This window comes from Saccostrea cucullata, unplaced genomic scaffold, assembly GCF_032062105.1.
Source record: "Saccostrea cucullata isolate Sc308-1 unplaced genomic scaffold, CSIRO_AGI_Scuc_v1 ctg2972, whole genome shotgun sequence".
Classification (NCBI taxonomy): Eukaryota; Metazoa; Mollusca; class Bivalvia; order Ostreida; family Ostreidae; genus Saccostrea; species Saccostrea cuccullata.
Window position 1 is genome coordinate 34,900 of NW_026936701.1, and position 21,005 is coordinate 55,904.

A 21,005-nucleotide genomic window follows, 5' to 3' on the forward strand; every position below is an offset into this window, starting at 1 on the left:
TAAGAATCATGGCATTGTCTAAATAGTATGTACACATTCAGCAGAGTTTTCCTCCTGAACAAGGAGAAATTTCTATCATGAAATATTAACCCACAGAGCTTAAATTTATAATAGTTGATTCACAGTTATCTTTAAATACCCCCCCCCCCCCCCCCCCCCCCCCCCCCCCGGTCTTTCCTGTAACTAATCACATTCCAGTCTATTTGGAAATTTGCACACAAACATCTGATCTTGGTCCTCAATGTTAATCAACATACACAGCATCACAATACTGTCAACTGGAACAATTGTTAAAATACCTGAATGTTTGACAGATAATAAGTTACTACCTTCATTATACGATAGACAATTCAGTTCTTCCACAACGGCTACAGGTATGTTCTCTAATAATTTCAGAAAACATCGCACTCTTCCGAACTTAATTCCATTTGTTCCTTTAAACATAATGGTTGAATTGTCACGTTTTGTCATGCGGGCATATTCAATTCCATAGATGAGACAGTTGTCTTTTTCCATGCGCGTAAAACTAGACAAATTGTCAGTGACATACGCAGTTCCAGTGAACCTACAGAGTGCATCATATTCATCATCTGACAGTTGTCTTTGTTTTATCCCACCAAGAACATATGTGCAGTCACTTATTTTTTCACCTCTTTGTATAGGATGTGGATTCTCTATTGAATGGCACAATTTCTCAACATCAGATCCCTTTGTAAGACAATTTTGTTTCAGCTCTGGCATTTTTTGAATAAAAGACACCCCAGTAATTATCTGGTTATCAATATTTTGAGTTCCTCTGATCAGTTTTAAGATAAATCCATTTTTGTCCTCAAAAGGAAAACAGCTGTGTGTGTACAGAGGACCTAAACACCTGACTCCTTGTGCCATGTGAACAAGCTGGTGAACATTAAGTGTCATAAATGATCGAGAATACAAGTTCTCAAAATGTTCACAAAATGTTAAAAGCATTCTTTCAGCTCTGTTCACATTGAAAACAGAAGATCCATTGCCGAGTAAAATGTGAACAGCATTTACAAGACACATGTAATGGTTGAATCGATTTTCATCCAAAAGGCCATACATCACTGGTCCTCCATAGTAAAGAAGAAAAGATCGATACTCGGAAGCTTTCCAGTACTTCATGTCATTGATGGATCTTGGTAGCCGTGTAATGTCTAAGGTTGGGTGGATGTTTTCCAGACGATTATTCAACCTGTCTGACTGATCTGAAATGCTGAAATTTCTGTTTTTGTGTTTTGGAGAGAACCATAGCGTCAAGAGTAGCTTTTGAACTCCTAATAATACACCATGCATATAGTCTATAGCAATACCTTGGACACAATCAAAATGAGGGAAATAGGAAATCCAAGAAGGACCCTTAACTCCATAGACAGCAGGATTTTTAACTTTTTCTCTTGAGTTTCTCAAAGCTTGGATGGAATTTTCCATGACAGATTCTGCAGTTCTTATAGGCCCCATGGGATCCTCATTTTGGAAAGGAAACACATGAGTGTGGCCCTTTCCTACAGGTGCAGTTTCACCAGGTTGTTTACATTTCCAGCAACCAAACTTTCCATTAAATTGCACACTATTGCACAGTAGACTTCGAGCAGGTAAGTCTGCTGTTGCTGCAAGAAGGAAGCACTTGCTTAGGAACTCTCCTCGCTCAGGTGAAAAGCACTTAATCCCATCCTTTAATGCCATAAAAGATTTCTGGAGCGGTTTAAGAAAAGTCCCCATAGCTGGTTTTTCGTTTCCAAACCAAAGTGCAGCTAAGATCATATTTTCCTTTTTCATTCTGATTTTAAAGGGAAGTTCATTTATGACAAGAAAAACTGGCCAAATCGAAACTTTACTGCTTTTGAAAACTGGAGCTCCATCTGTGTTTAAAACAAAAGAGAGGTTATCTGGTGAGCTCAGAGGTCCATCATTGTTGTAAAGTTGTCTGTAAAGGGTCCCATCAATAATATCCTCATAACTGTTATTGAAAGATTTTCTAAATCGACCTTGCAAGTTATCGTAAAATCCATTTTGAGCAAACAAGTTTTTCAGTTGGTTTTCAATTGGCATTTCCAGGAAGTAACGTTTGTTTGATTTATCCATTGCACACTCACAAACTGTACAAATTTCTCCTGGTCCACGTCCATCATTTTGTTGATATGCTAAACATCGAGCACAGTAATAATGCTTAATCAAGGGATTCCGCAAATTCCTGAAGTACATTTTGAAAGAATGTAAGCTAGTACACAATTTGTGTCCATTTGGTAGAGCCAGTGCAATGATTTTTAAAAGTTGTTCAACTCCATCTCCAATAAGATTGTATTTTGTAGAAAAAATAGCTATTAATAACATGAAGGCACCAATGGTCACACTTGCTCCTGGATACAATGGTTCAGCATCAATGTCATCATTGTTCAAATTGTCTTCAATTGTCAGTTCTGCATCATTAGCTGGTAAATCATAGAAGATATCCTGGTCTTCATCCTCCACTTCCTTGCCTACAAATGGGTCCTCCATAAGAATCTCTAATGTTACATCATTATCCTCCTCTGGATTGTTCTCAAGGTTGATCACAGGGAATGTTGACATCTCTTCATCAAGGGATTCATGAAGAAAGTCTTGTAATGATGAAGTACTTCTATTTCTATCCTCTTCTTCATTGTCCTAATAATTCAAATGTATACTCATATAAGATATTACTTACACATAAATACTAGTTTTCAAGTGCAACGAAGGGCTTGAACTGTTGAATAATAACCTTCAACGTTACAAGCTTTTTCAGCAAATTTAAATTCTAAGCTCAGTTTGATTTAATGAATTTTACAGATATAGTACAATATATTTTTTTCAAATTGCTCTATTCACACTTTATTATAGAAATTCAAAATCATAGAATATTATAGAAAATCATACAACTTCTTGTGAGGTCATAGTCTAGTAAAAGACGCTCTTTATTTCAAAAGATCTGTGCTCATTCAAAGTGTCAGTGTCACATCGACAACTCATGAGTATGAACAAAATTACTCTGGGACTTTAATATTTTTTTTTAATAATCAATGTTACAGTATGTCAATTTAAAAAAAAACATAAAGTAACTGTTTGAATTCAGCTTTCATGTGTAATTACCTTCTCATTTACCTCTTCCGCACAATGTACGATAGAATCTGATGCTTGGTTATCTGCTGTTATATCTGCACTGGTGTTTTCTCTCTCGGACCTCTGACTCTGCCAAAGCAAAAACGAATTAAAAGTAAATAATCATCAGGATGGCTAAAAAGTTAAAAATAAAACGAGAAGATTTCGCTTGCTTCCGGTTAGTATTTAGCCAATTTCGAACCCGATTTTTTTCCCGTGATTCCTGTTCTACTGAATTTCTTTAAGTTTTCTACAAATATACGATGTCAAAGTTATACTTATATGAAACAATAAAACAGCTAGCCTTCACTTACTGTTATCCGAGGCAGAACAGATGTTGAATTGGAAGTGGTCTGTAAATTAGAATGCCTTGAAACTAAATCAGACTCTTCTTGTAAATTTGCGTATTCTAATGACGAGTCTACAGTCAGTGTTAATTCTTCTTTATCATCGAAAGTATCCCTAAGATACGGCCCTCGTTTTCTTTTCTTGTTTGTTTCTGTTTCCATTGTTTTTCACTTTACGAGTTTGTAATGTGCTGCGTACGTAATTCGATCTTATCTGTGAGCATGGTGAGGCCAGAGGAATGCATGCTTAGGGAAATTGCACCGTATTTTTAATCTCTAACTTCCATCAGAATGTTGATCCAATTTTCTACTGGCAATGTATTTTAGAATAAAAAATATTTCTAATTAGCACATTCAATTTAATTAATAAATCCATAAGACTTCATATGAAAATGCAGTCAAGTAGCTTCCCCCTTCTAGTGCCTCAGTGGTCATGATGGTCAGCAGCAGCGCAAGCGGATTCTGGGATTGATATTTGAAACCAGAGATTCAGAAACGCGCGGTAGATTTTCGAACATGGACCAGGAGGAAAGCACCAACACAAAGTTTTTGTGTCTCTTTTTCATGGAAGATAGGAGTTTGAGCGTTCTTTCGCAGAATGACAAGAACTTGACCATTAGTGAATTAACAGAAGGTTCAAACTGCTCCATGAAATGGATGGGAAGAAAGGAGTACAAATGCAAAATTGTAAAAATCCATGGTAAGCACGAGACTCTTTTTAAAAATTGTCGTGGTTGAACGTATTGCTACTTTTTTACGCGGTCAATTCTTACATACGCCCATTCTCTTTAATTTACTTTTTTTTTTAATTCTATAATTTATAAGACAATTTAAATATCGTCAAGTATAATGTATTTCTAACAGTTACACAACCAAACAACTGTAATAACGTGTAATTTGAGACGCGTGTGGAAAGGGAGGGTGTAACTTATTTGTGTTTTGTATTATAATAACTGTAGAAACATTTCAATTTTTAAATTAGATGTTCTCAATACTTAGATGATCATTCTATTTTTTTTTTTTTTACTAAATTTTCTTACTAAATCATCAAGTTGTGAGTTGGTTGGGTTAGGTTGAATACCCCCCCCCCCCCCCGGGGTTTTCAAACGTCTCTCCAGATGTTTTGTTTGTTTGTTTTCTTAAACCTAAATCTTAAACATGTTAAATATGTGAGATATTGAAGTAAATGGAAGGGAGAAAACTAAAAATATCACAATGGATACTGGATGGTAATTAATTTGCACGCTACATTATTCTTAGTGGCAAAAAAGTCGGGTTCGGTATACAAGCTGTAGAAAAATGGCTGCCTGCAGACTGTCGCGATTGTAAATAAACTAACTTTAAAGTCAAGTCACCGTCAAGGAAATTTTATTTTATAGTCGGCAAGTATACACTTTACATAACAGATCTATATGAACTTTGATAGCTCTTAGTTCGATCTTCAATTATCAATTCATTAATTGTAAACAACATAAAAGAATGTAGCAGAAACATAAAAGCTAGGCAAACAATAAAGGACTGACTACTTTTGTGCTGTTTGCCCGCTAATTAATTAGATAAATCTTAGTTTTATCTTGTAAACGGGTTTCATGTAAGCTATTCAGTATTATTTTATATTGCAACAATTTTTTTTTTGTATTTATAGACAACAAAGATTTCTTGGACAAGTGGGCGTCAAAAGTGAATAACAGCGTCTTAAAAAAACATGCTGATTCAAAAGACCTTGAGGTCAGTCATTTGATCAATGAGATTCTTAACTTCAAGGAAGCCTCAAGCAGTGGAAAAAGAAAGCGCATTGAAACAACAAGATCCAAAGAAAGCAAGATCCAAGATGAAGAAATCAGTCCCAAAAAGAAGAAAACAGCGAGTGTGAAAGAAAAAAGTGAGGAAGAAAGCCCCCTTAAAAAAAGAAATGTTACAGAAAAAGAAGAAATGGATCATCCTAAAAAGAAAAAAAACACAAAGGAGAAGGAAAAAGCAAGTCCACAGAAGCAAGAAAATTTGAAGAAAAAAGATACACAGATTGCACCAGCTAAGAAATCAGTGGACAGCTTGGAAAGAAAAAAACAGACAAAAGAACAGTTCAAAAAAAAAGTGGAAGCCACAGCTGCAGCAAGTATGTCTATGGAGATCGTCTCCATGGCAAGTCAATTCTCCATCGACAAGGACACTACATCGCCATCAGCACCTACAGCTACAGAAATGGAAACAGAAAAAACAGAATTGAATTTAGTCAAAAGTCCTCTCAAAAGCACATGTACAACAAGCCATCAATCAGCACCAGAAAATGAAAAAGAACCAACCCTTAACCTGGCTGCAACTTACATAAATTTGGATTCAAACCAGCAGACTGTCTCAACACCATTGACAGAAACATGGGGTTTGTGCCAAAGGTCCCAAGAAGGGTTTGAAATGCATCAAACGTTTGCTCTCTCAAACGACAGTTTTAGGCTACCAGCAACAAACATGACAAATGGCATTATTCCAGGTAACTATGTTGTACATGACGATATCCATACATTTAATCATAAGGCCAGTCATTTTTAAAAAAAAAATTTCTGACAACTGTTTAATTTGCACAATTTATAGAATATAATTTTTTGTGTGTCAACATTGTGTTTTAATTTCAAGCAAAAGGAGTTAACTAATGATTACATTATTTTCAATTTTTTATATTTAGTTCCTTCTCCACAAGTCCTGGAAACAATGAGGGGCATCATGCACCCCGATTTTCAGACATACATCAGAGAAGTTCTGAATCACTATGGCCAAAATCAGAATTATTCTTCTCATCAGGTAATAATATTTCACAAATCTGACTTTTGACTCTATGCATTATGTAATTTAAATTAATAAAAAGAAAAATAACAAGCTATATCCTGTATGTATTTGTTTAGCCAAACAAATTATCCATATCCAAATCAGGACTACAACAACTATGATGCCAGCATATCTGCAGGAAACATGAATGACTGTTATACAATCTCCCCAAGACGTTCCCCAAGGTTCCTGAAGACATCAACCCCTAAACACACAAAATCACCAGCAAAATCACCAGCAGTGAAAAGTACGACACTGAGAAGATCATTACTTCCTACTTTGTCTGAGCAGTCTGAGGTAATACTATTTTCCAGTGCCATCACAAACAAGGAATAAGCATCTATACCCAGTGACTTTTTACACATGTTTAAGCGAGGAACTTAATTGTTTCCCCATAATCACTGATCTTGAAGTTGATAAATTTAAAGTTATTATAATATTACTTGTGTATAAATATTCAACCTATGTCATAAATGCATAATTTGATGCAACTAACATAAAAGTTAGTATACACAAACCTGGTTTAAAAACAGAAAAAATAGAAGGCAATTCATATTTTTTTTTTCCTTTTAACTACATGTATAATATGTATACCATGAATTTATTTTCCTTAAATTTATTATTTAACTTGTTAAGGATGATACCGTTACGGATACCAGCAGTGCCACAGTAACAACCCTCAACACCAGCAAAGTGACACCCCAAAGAAGTGTTCCCCCGAGTAACAACAGTGAGGTGAGCATTACTTTGCGAGATCTGCTGACTTTGTTTATTGTTTAGGGTTTCGAAAACTATCTTTGTGAAGGAGAATTATCATAATTTTATATGGATCATTGGTAAAAATGGTACTTGTAAACTTACTGTGTAGATTAGGTGAAATAGAAATGTAGAGCACACCTGTAATTGTAAGGAGACCATAATGGTTCACTTTATTGTAAAGCACACATTAAAAGCAGGGACCAACCTAGACCCAAAATTTAGGGAGACTTCACTTCTCCCTCAGAGAAATTTAGGGAGAAGTTTTGAAATTTAGGGAGACTTCTTCGCGCGCATGATGCTCACTGATCATTATAAAACTTTATAAAAATGAAACTATTTCATTGTTTACAGTATGATAACTTAAAATACTTTTCAATAATTTTTTTCTATATTAAAATCCTAGTAAAAATAATTTAAGAAGGAGAAAAAGAATCTGAATTTTTTTTTCCAATTACAAGGTATATCTAGCAAGAAAAAAAACAAAAAAAACAAAAAAAAAACAAAACATATAAAAAAAATAATGACAATGTAAAAGTGTTTTTTTTTTTTTTTCATTTCTTGCATAATAATTAATATGCACAATCAGGGACATATAGGTCCCTGGCACAATTAACTTTTAAATTCTATCTTTTCATTTTCAATTTGAGGCCTCATTGCATAATCATAATTTTGTTATTATCTCTTCAAAATTTGTTTTCAATCTTAATTTTTTTTTTCTGAGAAAGTGTTGATATACTACGTACTGCATGCTGATTGAACTTGGTATATCAGACGTGTAATTTCTTAGACAGTCAATAACTACACAATTTAACAGTAAAATAGGTCTGTATTCACAGCATGAATTAATTATTTGGCAATAAAAAGATCTAAAATCATCTTCAACATTTTTGGCATGACATCGATATAGCTGACCAGCTGTTTTGCGTCTAACTTGTAACAATGGACTTTATCATACCCGGAAGTGTAAAATCTAGAGGAGTTCCGACAGAGTATTCGACGCATTGGTCATTAGTAGCGAAACAGGTGCAAGTGTCCTGCTGTTTCGTTTATTTGAGCAGTAATAAAACAAGATTTATAAACTACTGACGATTCTACCATGTTTCTTAATAGATTTTCTTCATGATTTTCAATAATGGGGTTGCAAATGTTAGGGCGACTTTAACTTCGCTTTCATGATGAATTACGGCGAAGTTTGGAGCCCAAAAGCGACTATTTCGCCTCAGTCGCCCCCTCGGTTGGTCCCTGTAAAAGTACACATACATCTGATACTTGTACAAGTATAACAAAGCATCCGCATGAAAATGAATGTATCTATTTGTTTTCATGGAAAATATATTATGAAGTAAAAAATGAGATAGATTTATTTATTTAATGATAATTTATTTAATTGAATATCTATTAAATAAAGGGCAAAAGAAACAACAGCAGTGCCATAGAGACAACTCAAAGGAGCAGTGCCCCCAGTGTCAGCAGAAGAGAGGTGAATATTAGTTAATATCCCGACTGAATTTTTGCCCAAAACCTTTAGTTCTTAATTTCAATTTTATAGAAGTATTTGGATAATAAAAGTGTTTACATTTACGTTGGGTTAGCTTTGTATGTCATAATTTAAATATACTAGCATATTAAATTAATTCCTTTTTTTCTAGACAGTAAGACTTATTGAGAGTTGTCCTATTGAAGTCGACAAAATAAATCTGAAAAAGGCATCACAAATGGCCAAGAAACACAGCAATCCAGGGTATTCTCTTTGCCTCAAACTCATACCTCTCCTGTTTTCCGATGAAGAATTAGCATTGTCACGAGGACAGGGGTTCAACAAGGCAAAACCTGGTGACATAAGGCCGACACTTAGTAAGAAGAAGATAGAGTTGATGAAAGGTAAGCAGACCAAATTTTAAACATTATCAAGTTCAGTTGCACTTTGATATCTTTAATGCCAATATCTGAATACCATTTATATGTGAAGGGATAAGGAGGTCCTAATCAAATTCTTCAAGTAATGATTTTTTAACACTCGGTATATCTGGAACTTTTGTTAGTCCCAACAAGTTCGGATTATCTAGGCTTGACCATAGATTGCTTATTCGTAATTGATTTTATTACCTAAAACTTGATATCAAAAATAAGTGTGGACATTGCAAATGTACATTTCAGACTATGTTAAAAGCTGGTGCCTGAAACATGGTTTTAATGTACCGCTGGACTCCAAACTTAATGATGGTGTGACCGAAAGAATCGCTTATAGCAGAAAACTGCTGAAAAGACAAACCAAGGACTGAGTGAAAAAATACAATCAAACATTTATACTCGTACTTAACTTGTAAAATTAGTCAAACTTCATCTTACCTCAGCATCCTGCTTTGATCATTGTTTAAAATGCTTTTAAAATGTATAAATAAAAATTCTGTTATTATATAAGCTGATGTTTGATATTATTTATACCTATCAATCAATTTGTTGGAAATCTGGTGTACTAAAATTAATTATTAGCATTTAATATTTCAAAACCATACCCCCATACATATATAGTATTTTGATTAGATAGCAATTTTTAATATTAAAACAAATTTTTATGTAGGCGTATTATTTTACAGGCGTATTTTTTTACTGGCGTATTTTTCTACGGGTGTATTTTTTATAGCCGTGATGGCTGAGAAATTTGAGGCGTAATTCTGCTGTACAGGCGTATAAATTTCCAGGCGTATTTTAAATTTCCAGGCGTATTTTAAATTTCCAGGCGTACTCATTTGCATATTTCGGCCAAAAATACGGGAGGATTACGCCTCGTGTACGCCTGGATTTCTTATAATACGCCTGGATTTTGTTTAGAGATTCTGATTGAGATTTGCACCAGGATTTTAGGGATTTAATACGCCTGGAAAATTTTGAAAATACGTGAATGAAATTTCGTACGGGGAGACTTACTCATGTTAATGAAAAGTTCCTTTAAGAAACCATTGTTGTTATTTTATTGAATTGATTTGAAAAAAAAATTATGTTTTTAAAATTTAAAAGCAGTAAAATATATATATCAAAATTAAACAAATCAATAAATTTTGCGGATCAGGGCATAAACTTGTGTATACCTATTACATGTACCTCCCAATCAACGATTGTAATTTGATGTTGTGCTGTGGTTTGTTAGAAAATACTGAAATATTGAAATTATCGTATATTTATAGCAGTCTTCGGTATGAACCCTTCGGTATGGGCCGAGGTGTCAATGATTTTGAGCCGACCTGTCAGGGCCGAGGTGTCAACCAGCACGGGCCGAGGTGTCGTTGGGCCGAGTAGTCTGTCTACCGGTGCCTCCATCTCCACTGGTGGCCCAGTGGACTAGACCCTAAATCAAATACAAAATGAGCATGAATTAAATAAATCGTATCAGAATACTCAATCGTATAAAACAAAAAGGGTCATTAAACGTTAGAAATTATATAAAACTTTACGAAAAACATCAGGAAGAAGTAAAATACAAGAAAAACATGATGTTGGCCGAATCTCGAGCCCGAGGCAATAAAAAAGCTCCCTGAACCACAGGGGCTTGTCACGAAATATTTTTCTTCTTTTAATAAACGTGTATTTTTATATTAGGGGTAACTTTAGTAAAAGAAAATAAATATTTCGTGACAAGCCCCTGTGCCTGAACACAATTATTCGAAAACAGGAAATTAACAAGTTAATATTCATAAAATATAATTTAAATTACTTTAAAAATGCATTTGGGGTGGTGCGCCCCACAACAAAACCTCTGGTCCTTGCAGTGGATCCTCTTCTAGTTAGTTCCATGCGGCTCCAGAGTAAGGTGCATCGGGTCGATGCATAACTTGAAGTCTTATGGCAGAGATGACTGACCTTCTTCTTCTTCTTCCGGTAAAGTGAAGGGCCGCTGCTGCGGCATATTCTCACTATGTTTAAAAGCGTGTACGTGAGGGGGAGTCCACGCATCTATTTACAATATTAAAAACTGATAAAAACGTGTCCTGCATGATTTATGGTGTTTTATATCCCTGAATCCTGGTCTTAAAGGACTCCAGGGACATGGCCGTGATGGTGTTTTCTGGCAGCTGGTTCCATATCCTGATGGTAGTAGGAAAGAACGATTCCTTGTAGACGTTGGTACGGCAGAATGGGATCCTGTACCGGTGTTGGTGTCCCCTGGTGGCTGCTCCTGTTTGGCTGAATTGTGGGGGCAGGTCTATGGCAACAAGGGAATGGACAACACGGTACATCATAATAGCCTTTGCTTTAATTCTGCGTTGTTGTAGACTTTCCCATTCTAGCCTGTCGATCATCGTTGTGACACTACTGGTGGTGTTGTAGTTATTGGTCACGAACCTAGCTGCCCTTCTCTGCACAGCTTCTAGTTTGTCGATGTTTTTCTTTGTGTGAGGGTCCCAGACAGTGGATGCATATTCTACCTGGGGTCTGACCAATGTCTTGTAACACTTGTCCTTGATGTTGCTGGGACAGGACGAGAGGTTCCTCCTTAAAAAGGCAGTGGTGTTGTTTGCCTTCTTACATACACTATCAATATGATGGTTCCACGATAGGTTGTTGGAGATGTTGACCCCTAGGTACTTGGCCTTGGTGGTAGTGGCTAGCTCCTTCCCATGGATGTAATATGGGGTTATGCGTTGCTTCCGTTTGGTGGTGATACGGATAACCTCGCACTTGTCTGGGTTGAAATGCATTAGCCAGTCTGTTTCCCAATCTTGGAGATTGTCAAGGTCCGTCTGGAGTTGTCTGGCATCCGCCTCTGTAGTGATGGTCCTATACAGAAGGCAGTCGTCCGCGAATAACCTGGCCTTGGACCTCACTCTGGAGGGTAAATCATTTATGTATGTCAGGAATAGCAGTGGGCCGAGGACTGTTCCTTGGGGCACTCCAGATGTTACCGGTGCGGTTGGTGAAGAATGGCCCTCGACCAATACCTTTTGTGTTCGTCCGGACAAGAAACTCCTGATCCAATTGAGTAGGCTGCCTCGTACCCCGTAGTGGTCTAGTTTGGCTAGCAATCTCTCATGTGGGACCTTGTCAAATGCTTTGGAAAAGTCCAGTAGCACTGCATCGACCTGGGTGTTGTTTTCAATACTCATGGCGAGGTCCTGGATTGTTGTTATTAGTTGGGACTCACAGGATCGCTTCTTCCTGAACCCATGCTGGTAGTCGGTTAGGATACTGTGATGCTCCAGGCCTGCACCTAGACACTGTGACCTAGTTAGTCTCTTCTCTACCCTAAGAGCTACCCGATGCACCCTTTCGACGGCACTGCCCTCCTCTGGCCAATTTTCCCTCATCTTCCCATACCCATTTTTAGCACCCCCCCCCCCCTGTCCAAAGCCTGCAACCCCAGACTTTTTAACTTTTTGAGGCTTATTTCTCTCCCAGGGTCTCAAATATATCTGTCATTATTTTTTGCTTACTAAAAATCTTTGACTAGAATAGCTAAAGTAACAATTTCTGTCTTTAAAGTCACACGACATTTCAAAATGGGGGTCTCTATTAGACTGGCCTGCCTGTGTCTCCGTAAATCTCCGACCAGCCAGATCGGAGTTTACGGAGACAGCCGAGCGTCTGGTTGAACGAGACTACCACAAATAAAGCTATGTGCACATCCGGGGATTTGGTACTCTCATTCCACTACTTCATACGAGAAACAACACCGCGGGCGTTATATAAACTCATGACAAGAAATATAGATTTGCTCAGAATGAGGTCTTTGTTCATAGTTTTGTTATTATCTTACATGTCAAGCTTAATAGGAACAATGCCATGTCCTCCTTCAGGCTACCGTGTCAAGAAATTTGAAAGAGTCATAGAATTTGATAATACTATCATCACAAATTCCCTCTTCATCAGAGAAGAAATGTTTGATCTAGGTCTGATCTCATGCGCAAATAAATGTCTAGCGTTTGGAGGTATATGTTGGGCCATTTTACATAGCAGTCGAATACGAACCTGTAAGGTACGAGTGATATGATTGGTTCACAGTCTCTAAGATCTGTTTCTCGTGAAGAGGTTTGGGCATTTTATTTCACTGCAAAAGGTAAAAATCATATTGTTTCATTAATTTTAAAATTTTTAATTTTTTTTATTACTTTTTTATGAGAAAAGAAACAAGTAAGGGACATTGTAGAGTTGATTTTAGTCTCTTAATATCTTAACCGTGTAAAACGTCTTCTGAGAGATATAATTAATCAACATGAAAAAAATAATTAAAAACCCATGTTGCCAAAAAGGAATGCTTAAATTGAAATACATTTAAAAAAACATTGCAACTGATTTATTTCTTTTTTTTTTACAACGTGGCGTTCGATATTAAACGATCATATTTGGAATGTTTCGGGCATACAAGTATCCGTTACTCAAATTCAGCGTTCAATAAAACGTCAAGATATTAAATTTTAAAGTTCTTTAGATATTTGGTAGTGATTTATTAGAGGCAATTTATTACCTATATGTAATTAATATCAAAATTTCATTGAAATTGGATTGGAAATGTCTCTCTTTTACTAGTGTAGAAAATATATAACCATCATTCAGCACGCACAATCATCATCCTCTTCACTAGCTACAGCTTCTTTTTCTATAAGCCATACATATGAAAGATTTCTTCAAGAATGTAATAGCCCAGGCGTTTTGTTCAATAAAGAGTGAATAAGTGATATTGACATTTATAAATGTATTTTTTTGTTTTGTTTATAAACAGGCATAACCATTAGTGATAATCATTAAAAATTGCATAAACCATAAACACAAGAAATAATATTTTCTGCAATGTTACAATCGATCGTCTTCATATTAATGACAAATGTATTTTAAAAATAATAATTAGCAGGTTGTGACCCTGGCTGGTGGCAATATAAGACTCACTGTTACTTTTTTGGTGAAACCGAGGTGACTTGGATGGAAGCAAAGGTAAAACATTATTGGAAACAATCAATTAAAAAAAGAATTGATATTCAGGTTTAAGATATGTATTAATTTGCAGGGTCTTCTGCTCCAATTCTATTTCTAAGGAAGGATTCAATTCAATATGTGAAGAAGGACAATATGCATAGTTTGTTTGACCTCACAGCAGGTTTAAAATTGTTAAAATAGAAACATCCTGTCAATACCACATTTTTACTTGATCATGTGATCTAGTTTGAGCCAATCAGAGAGTTGGAACAATATAGATATAAAATAATAACTGTAAGTATTGTAAATGTAAAAAGATGTTATACTGTAAATATTGTGAATGTAAAAAGAAGTTATACGGTACATATTGTGAATGTAAAAAAGGCCCTTAAAATTTAGATATTGTAAATGTAAAAAGACCTTATTCTGTAAAATATTGTAAATGTAAAGGGACCTTATTCTGTAACTATTGTAAATGTTAAAATAATTTATACTGATAATATTGTAAGGGTAAAAAGACCTTAAACTGCAAATAATGTAAAAGTAAAAAGACCTTTAACTGTACAAATTAATAGGTGTTAACGAAGTATTAATATTGTCAAAAAATGTCTAATGACTAAGCTGCTCGAGTCGCTCAGAGATTATTTTCTGTTATAATTATGGTCGCAGGACAAAGAAATAATTTAAGTCCTTCTGATAAGACCTTATTTACCGAGGTCCCGTGTCGCAGTAGTTGGTGCGTTGACGTATGTCCCTCTGATGAGACCTTATTAACCGAGATCCCGTGTGGCAGTAGGGGGTGCGTGGAGGTATGTCATTCTGATGAGATCTTATTTACCGAGGTCCCGTGTCGCAGTAATTGGTGCGTGGACTTATGTCCCTCTGATGAGACCTTTTTAACCGAGGTCCCGTGTGGCAGTAGGTGGTGCGTGGGGGTATGTCCCTCTGATAAGACCTTATCTACCGAGGCCCCGTGTGGCAGTAGGTGGTGCGTGGAGGTACGCCCTTCTGATGAGACCTTACTTACCGAGGTCCCATGTCGCAGTAGGTGGTGCGTGAAGTATGTCCCTCTGATGAGACCTTATTTACCGAGGTCCCGTGTGGCAGTAGGTGGTGTGTGGAGGTACGCCCTTCTGATGAGACCTTATTTACCGAGGTCCCGTGTTGCAGTAGGTTGTGCGTGGAGGTACGCCCTTCTGATGAGACCTTATCAACCGAGGTCAAGTGTCGCAGTAGGTGGTGCGTGGGGGTATGTCCCTCTGATGAGACCTTATTTATCGAGATCCCGTGTGGCAGTAGGTGGTGCATGGAGGTACGCCCTTCTGATGAGACCTTATTTACCGAGGTCCCGTGAAGCAGTAGGTGGTGCGTGGAGATACGCCCTTCTGATGAGACCTTATTTATCGAGGTCCCGTGTGGCAGTAGGTGGTGCGTGGAGGTACGCCCTTCTGATGAGACCTTATTTACCGAGGTCCCGTGTCGCAGTAGGTGGTGCATGGAGGTACGCCCTTCTGATGAGACCTTATTTACCGAGGTCCCGTGTCGCAGAAGGTGGTGCGTGGAGGTACGCCCTTCTGATGAGACCTTATTTACCGAGGTCCCTTGTCGTAGTAGGTGGTGCGAGGATGTAGGTCGTTAGGATGAGACCTTACTAACTGAGGTCCCGTGTCGCAGTAGATTTTGGCTAAAAATATCAATCATTGAGGTAGGTCGTTCGGAGGACACCTTATTAACCGAGGCCCCGTGAAGCAGTAGGTTGTGGCTCGAAAAAAGATCCATCATTGGCCCTATGTCATAATAGACTTATCAATCTGCAGCTCTCTATCAGCAATTTGATGCGATGCCATATTAGTGAAACTTTCTCGAGAGTAACCGGCACATTAAATAAGGAACGAACAGACAAACAAATAATAGTCACGTTAAACTTAAACAACAACAACAAAAAAAAAAACCAAAGAAACTTATTATCGTCAAAGTTTGTACTCCCCTCTCTCACAGCCCTCTTGAAGCGAAATGATTACTACTATAAACCGTTAAAATGTTCTGTTGTCATCTCTCACAGTATTGTAAAATAGCGAGGATAAATACTACAATACTGTCCGAGTTTCCACTTGTCATATGCCACATCAGTGTCAAAGAGTAACTGCAGTAACTGTTCCTTCGCCAAGCACTTAGAATTAGAAGTGAAAGTCTCTAGTTTTTCGGATATAACCTTAAAACATAGGTTCCGTGTTATCGTATAGGCGTTGGTACAATAAAGAATCCTCACTGCTCAATAGCCCTGAGTGCCGAGTATAGGTTTCATTTAAAGCCCATCATCATCATACGGTGACGTCTCTATCTGAGTGAAACATTTGCGAAAGAAACTTTTAAAATATGCAATCAATCAATCAATTAATCATCTATTACAAACAACTTTCATTTCCAGTCTGAATGTGAAGACAGCTGTTCCTATCTGGTGGAAATAGAAACTAAAGAGGAATCTGATTGGCTGGCCCAGACTTTTCTTTTTAAAGGTAAATTCAAAGCTTACTGAAGAATGCAAATCCTGTCCTTTACCAAATTTGATACTCCAAATGTACATATCAACAAAGTATGCATCTTTAATGATGCTTATATCGAAACTTTTGGATATTTGTAATATTTAAAAAGTAAGAACATTGAGTGCTGAAAAGAGATCACCAAAAGCCTAGCACATCGAAGGAACAGGGCTATACTTGAGGGGGGATCCTTGATTTTGAAATAAATTTCTAAATTGTACCAAACAATTAATATATTCATATTTCAAGGTACTTCCAAAATAGCTTTCAAAACTGAATGAGAAAATAAGGAAAGATTAAGCAAAGAGCTACAGATGAACGCGCTTTAAAAAGCGTTTTCCAAAACCTTTCATTAACGCCGATTCATTTATATCATACATACAATGTAAGACTTAGATGGAATGTTGAACTTTGGTTAAACTCTATTATGGCCAAAGAACGTGGGCGCTTTTGATGGGCATTCGGCAGGAATCTTGGCGTACTTGAAAAGTGAAAATTTTATCGACATGTCACATGAAATTTTAACATTTCTTTTTATTTATCGGGTTCCTGTGCAACAGGAAAGGAAAATATTTTCCTGAAATTGAGCTCTGATAAGCTAATAAATAACTTGAAAATTGGCCAGATCAGACATTTGGTACAAAAAGCTACATTTTTAGACAGGTTTTTCTAAAAATGTTCTATCTCTGGGTCTTCTCTCCATGATTTTGAAACGTTATTCGTGTGTATTTAAATTCAAAGAAACGAATACACTTTTTTCAAAAATGGAGAGAAGACCCAGAGACCACGAAAAATTAACTTTTCCCAAAAAAATCCAAATGTGTGAATGTGGTTCGTCTTTGTCCTTTTAAAATTAAGAGTATACGTGTAGCGGTGATAGCTCAGTAAGTTGGGTTACCTGTTCACTGCACTCGATGCAAAACATTTTTGGTTCGAGCCTGGCATGGGGCATTAATTTTTTTCCTGCAGACAACCATTTATTTTGTCAGTTTTATGTTATGTACTTATGTATTAGAATTTTGAATTAGATAAATTTTGGTTTAGTTTGGTTCTCGAGCGAAATCAATTCAGAATCTAAATAAATCTTCTATTCTATAATGTACATGTATCATGCATTAAGTATTTTAGGTGTTTATTTTTTGTGAAACATTAATATGTTACAGTACCCCCAGGAAAAACGGACATAAATGTTACAATTTCACACGGTCTTTCAAACTAAATGAAAAAAAACCTATGGACGTGCTTGAAAAATCTGATCAGCTATGTTTAGCCAACCAAATCATGGACATTTAACCCATAAATGTTTCGTACAAATGATTCCTGCAGATTACTCGCCAAATGCGCCCATCTTCTTTATAAAATTATTTTGCATTGATTATACATTTCAGACACGTGTCCTTCAGATATATACCTTAGTTGCCATGCTTGGACTGGTGGTAATGATTTAACAGTAGAAGGTAGATACCAGTGGAGCCACTCTAATACGTCTATAGACTTCACCAACTGGTGGTAATGATATAACAGAAGAAGGTAGATACCAGTGGAGCCACTCTAACAAGTCTATTGACTTCACCAACTGGTTTGAGAATGAACCTTACAATCCACACGGTGAAGACTGTATTCAGCTACTCATGAATGGCGAATGGAATGATGGAACATGTTCTGCCAAGACTCAATATATTTATGAGAAGTCTGATGGGAGCTAAATTAAAAGGAAGACTCTTATAATTACTATACAAGAGTTTTTTTTCTTAAATTCTTTGGTTTAAGATAATAAGAAGTGTTACGGTTGTATCATGATAAAGGATTGATGACCGTCTTCTTTTCGTGGTTGGTAGGAATCACATGACATGAAAATTTTCAAATATATCATTGGTTGAAATACTTTTCAAGACATGTGAAATAATTTTTCATGAATCTAATTTTCGTACGAGATAGTGATTTTTCAAGATTATCAATCTAATCTATTCATTTTTGATTTTCACTCTTAAATTTTTTTTCGACCAATAAAACCAGAACTGTCTAAAAAGATAAAAAAAAACGAAACAAAAAAAATTACAGTGACTTCAATCTTCCATCTCTAAGAAATATGCAAGTTTTAAGAACACATTTCAGTTATGGTCCAATTCGATAGTTCGTCTTACAAGTGTGGGGCATTAACAGCAAAGTGTGGCAATAGCTCATAGAAGGGGCCATTGGTGTTTTGATTCTTTTGTGATGAATAGAATAACAAAAGGCCCATGGGCCACATCGCTCACCTGAGAAGCTTCGACCATTCTGTTCTTTACCAGATTTCCCCCTTGTAATACATTATGTATCCCCACCCTACCCCACTGATCATAATTACGACATTTTGAAATCAACTACCCCAGGATCCTTCCATGTGCAAATAAGTTTCAGCTTTTCTGGCACACTGGTTCTTGAGAAGAAGATTTTCAAAGATTTTTTTCTATATATTTTTATGTAAAACTTTGATCCCCCATTGTGGCTCCACCCTTCCCCTAGGGGTCATGATTTGAACAATTCAAAATCTACATTACCCAAGAATGCTTCCACAAAAGTTTCAACTTTTCTGGCCCGGTGGTTCTTGAGAAGAAGATTTTCAAAGATTTTTCCAATATATTTCTATGTAAAACTTTGATTACCAATTGTGGCCTTCCCCTTCCCCCAGGGGTCATGATTTAATTTAGAATCTACAGTTCTACACTATACCAGGATGCTTCCACATAAGTTTCAGCTTTTCTGGTCCAGTGGTTCTTGAGAAGAAGTTTTTCAAAGATTTTTCCTATATATTTCTATGTAAAATTTTGATTCCCCATTGTGGCCCCGCTCTTTCCCCGGGGGTCATGATTTGAACAATTTAGAATCTACACTACCCAAGAATGCTTCCACATAAGTTTCAACTTTTCTGGCCCAGTGGTTCTTGAGAAGAAGATTTTAAAAGATTTTTCCTATATATTTCTATGTAAAACGTTGATTCCCCATTTTGGGCCCGCCCTTCCCCCGGGGGTCATGATTTGAACAATTTAATATCTACTCTACCCTAGGATGCTTTCACATAAGTTTCAGCTTTTCTGGCCCAGTAGTTCTTGAGAAGAAGATTTTCAAAGATTTTTCTTATATATTTCTATGTAAAACTTTGATTACCCATTGTGGCCCCACCCTAGCCCCGGGGGTCATGATTTGAACAATTTAATATCTACACTACCCTAGGATGATTTCACATAAGTTTCAGCTTTTCTGGCCCAGTGGTTCTTGAGAAGAAGATTTTTAAATGTTCCCACCCTATTTTTGTCTTTTCTTGATTATCTCCCCTTGCTAGGGGACATGTCCCTTCATTTTAACAATTTGAATTTCCCGTCACCCAAGGATGCTTTGTACCAAGTTTGGTCAAAATTGGCCCAGTGGTTCTTGAGAAGAAGTCAAAAATGTCAAAAGTTTACAGACGGACAGACGGACAGACAGACAGCCAGACAGACAGACGGACGGACGGACGACGGACAAAATGTGATCAGAAAAGCTCACTTGCGCCTTCGGCTCAGGTGAGCTAAAAATTGTCTTAATTTGTTGAGCAGTGTACATGTACAATTAATTAATTTTTAATGTAGCTTTCACATAATTGATCATTTTATGAAGTGTGGAATGAATGTCTATGAGTTTTTGAAATAAATATATTTATCTTGAACGTTTTTTCCTTAAAGTTTGATTCATAAAATCAATTTCAGGTCCCTCATTTTTTAATACTCTTAATTATACAAAGAAAAATAAAAATTCAAAACTGTGTTGTGACAGCATATAAAGTTTCCTTTGCCTGGTAGGATCCATTTTCTTTACTTAAATTGAAAAATAGGAAAACTTGCTGACTTATCTCAAGGAAAAGGCAAAAACCAAGCAGAAATATCTGATTTCAACTGATGGGATGTCATTGAGAAAAAAAATAAAAGATATAATTAACCTGAGCTATGTTCCAAAATCTTGATCATGAAGTATGGAATCAATCCTTGCCACCCCAGCAGTTACTATTTTTTTTTAATTTCTTATTAAGTTTTTCCTCTTAAGTTCTTATCGATAACATCAAACTCAAAGCCTTGTTTCATCTACTGTGCCGTACAAATATTCCATTAGATGTCTCCATGATTTACTTTGTTACTATTATTGCTTTGAAAAAGAATCAATAAACGTCAATAAAATATTCTTTTCTTCAACATTTATAAAATGTGACGATGGTTTGTCCAATCAAATATTCATATAAAGGGTAATGTTTTATTAAATGCACATAAATGCAGATAACAAAGAATGGAAAACGGAGGAAATATGAACAAGTGGAAAAGAGAAGGATATAACTTATTAGTCCTCTTCCAGTGAAACAAGATGGAACAACAGGTTTTCTCAGAATCTGTCGTCCGTCTGTCCGTCTATCAGTCTGTCCTACATGTTTTTCTGCAATTTTTCCTAATGGCTGCCTGAAAATATGTAGCTACCTTTCGGCATGTGAATG

The 21,005-nt window shown here is 36.4% G+C and overlaps 4 protein-coding genes across 4 annotated transcripts; 3 read left to right on the forward strand and 1 right to left on the reverse strand.

The window, feature by feature from the left end:
• Positions 1–170: 170 nt before the first annotated feature.
• Positions 171–3,296, reverse strand: LOC134246298 (uncharacterized). The gene is made up of 2 exons (XM_062728624.1): positions 3,127–3,296; positions 171–2,664 (listed from the first exon to the last, which is right to left on the reverse strand). Exon 2 carries the CDS (start codon positions 2,587–2,589, stop codon positions 184–186), a length of 2,406 nt encoding a protein of 801 aa, XP_062584608.1. The 5' UTR covers positions 2,590–2,664; positions 3,127–3,296; the 3' UTR covers positions 171–183.
• A 702-nt stretch (positions 3,297–3,998) lies between these two features.
• LOC134246295 (uncharacterized) lies at positions 3,999–6,308 on the forward strand. Its single transcript, XM_062728620.1, has 3 exons — positions 3,999–4,182; positions 5,128–5,970; positions 6,163–6,308. Exons 1-3 carry the CDS (start codon positions 3,999–4,001, stop codon positions 6,306–6,308), a joined length of 1,173 nt encoding a protein of 390 aa, XP_062584604.1.
• Positions 6,309–6,365: 57 nt separating this feature from the next.
• Positions 6,366–9,404, forward strand: LOC134246296 (uncharacterized). The gene is made up of 5 exons (XM_062728622.1): positions 6,366–6,599; positions 6,939–7,037; positions 8,470–8,541; positions 8,711–8,942; positions 9,219–9,404. Exons 1-5 carry the CDS (start codon positions 6,366–6,368, stop codon positions 9,341–9,343), a joined length of 762 nt encoding a protein of 253 aa, XP_062584606.1. The 3' UTR covers positions 9,344–9,404.
• Positions 9,405–12,834: 3,430 nt separating this feature from the next.
• On the forward strand, positions 12,835–18,213 carry LOC134246297 (perlucin-like protein). The gene is made up of 5 exons (XM_062728623.1): positions 12,835–12,985; positions 13,906–13,985; positions 16,396–16,483; positions 17,896–17,964; positions 18,038–18,213. Exons 1-5 carry the CDS (start codon positions 12,835–12,837, stop codon positions 18,211–18,213), a joined length of 564 nt encoding a protein of 187 aa, XP_062584607.1.
• Positions 18,214–21,005: the final 2,792 nt, after the last annotated feature.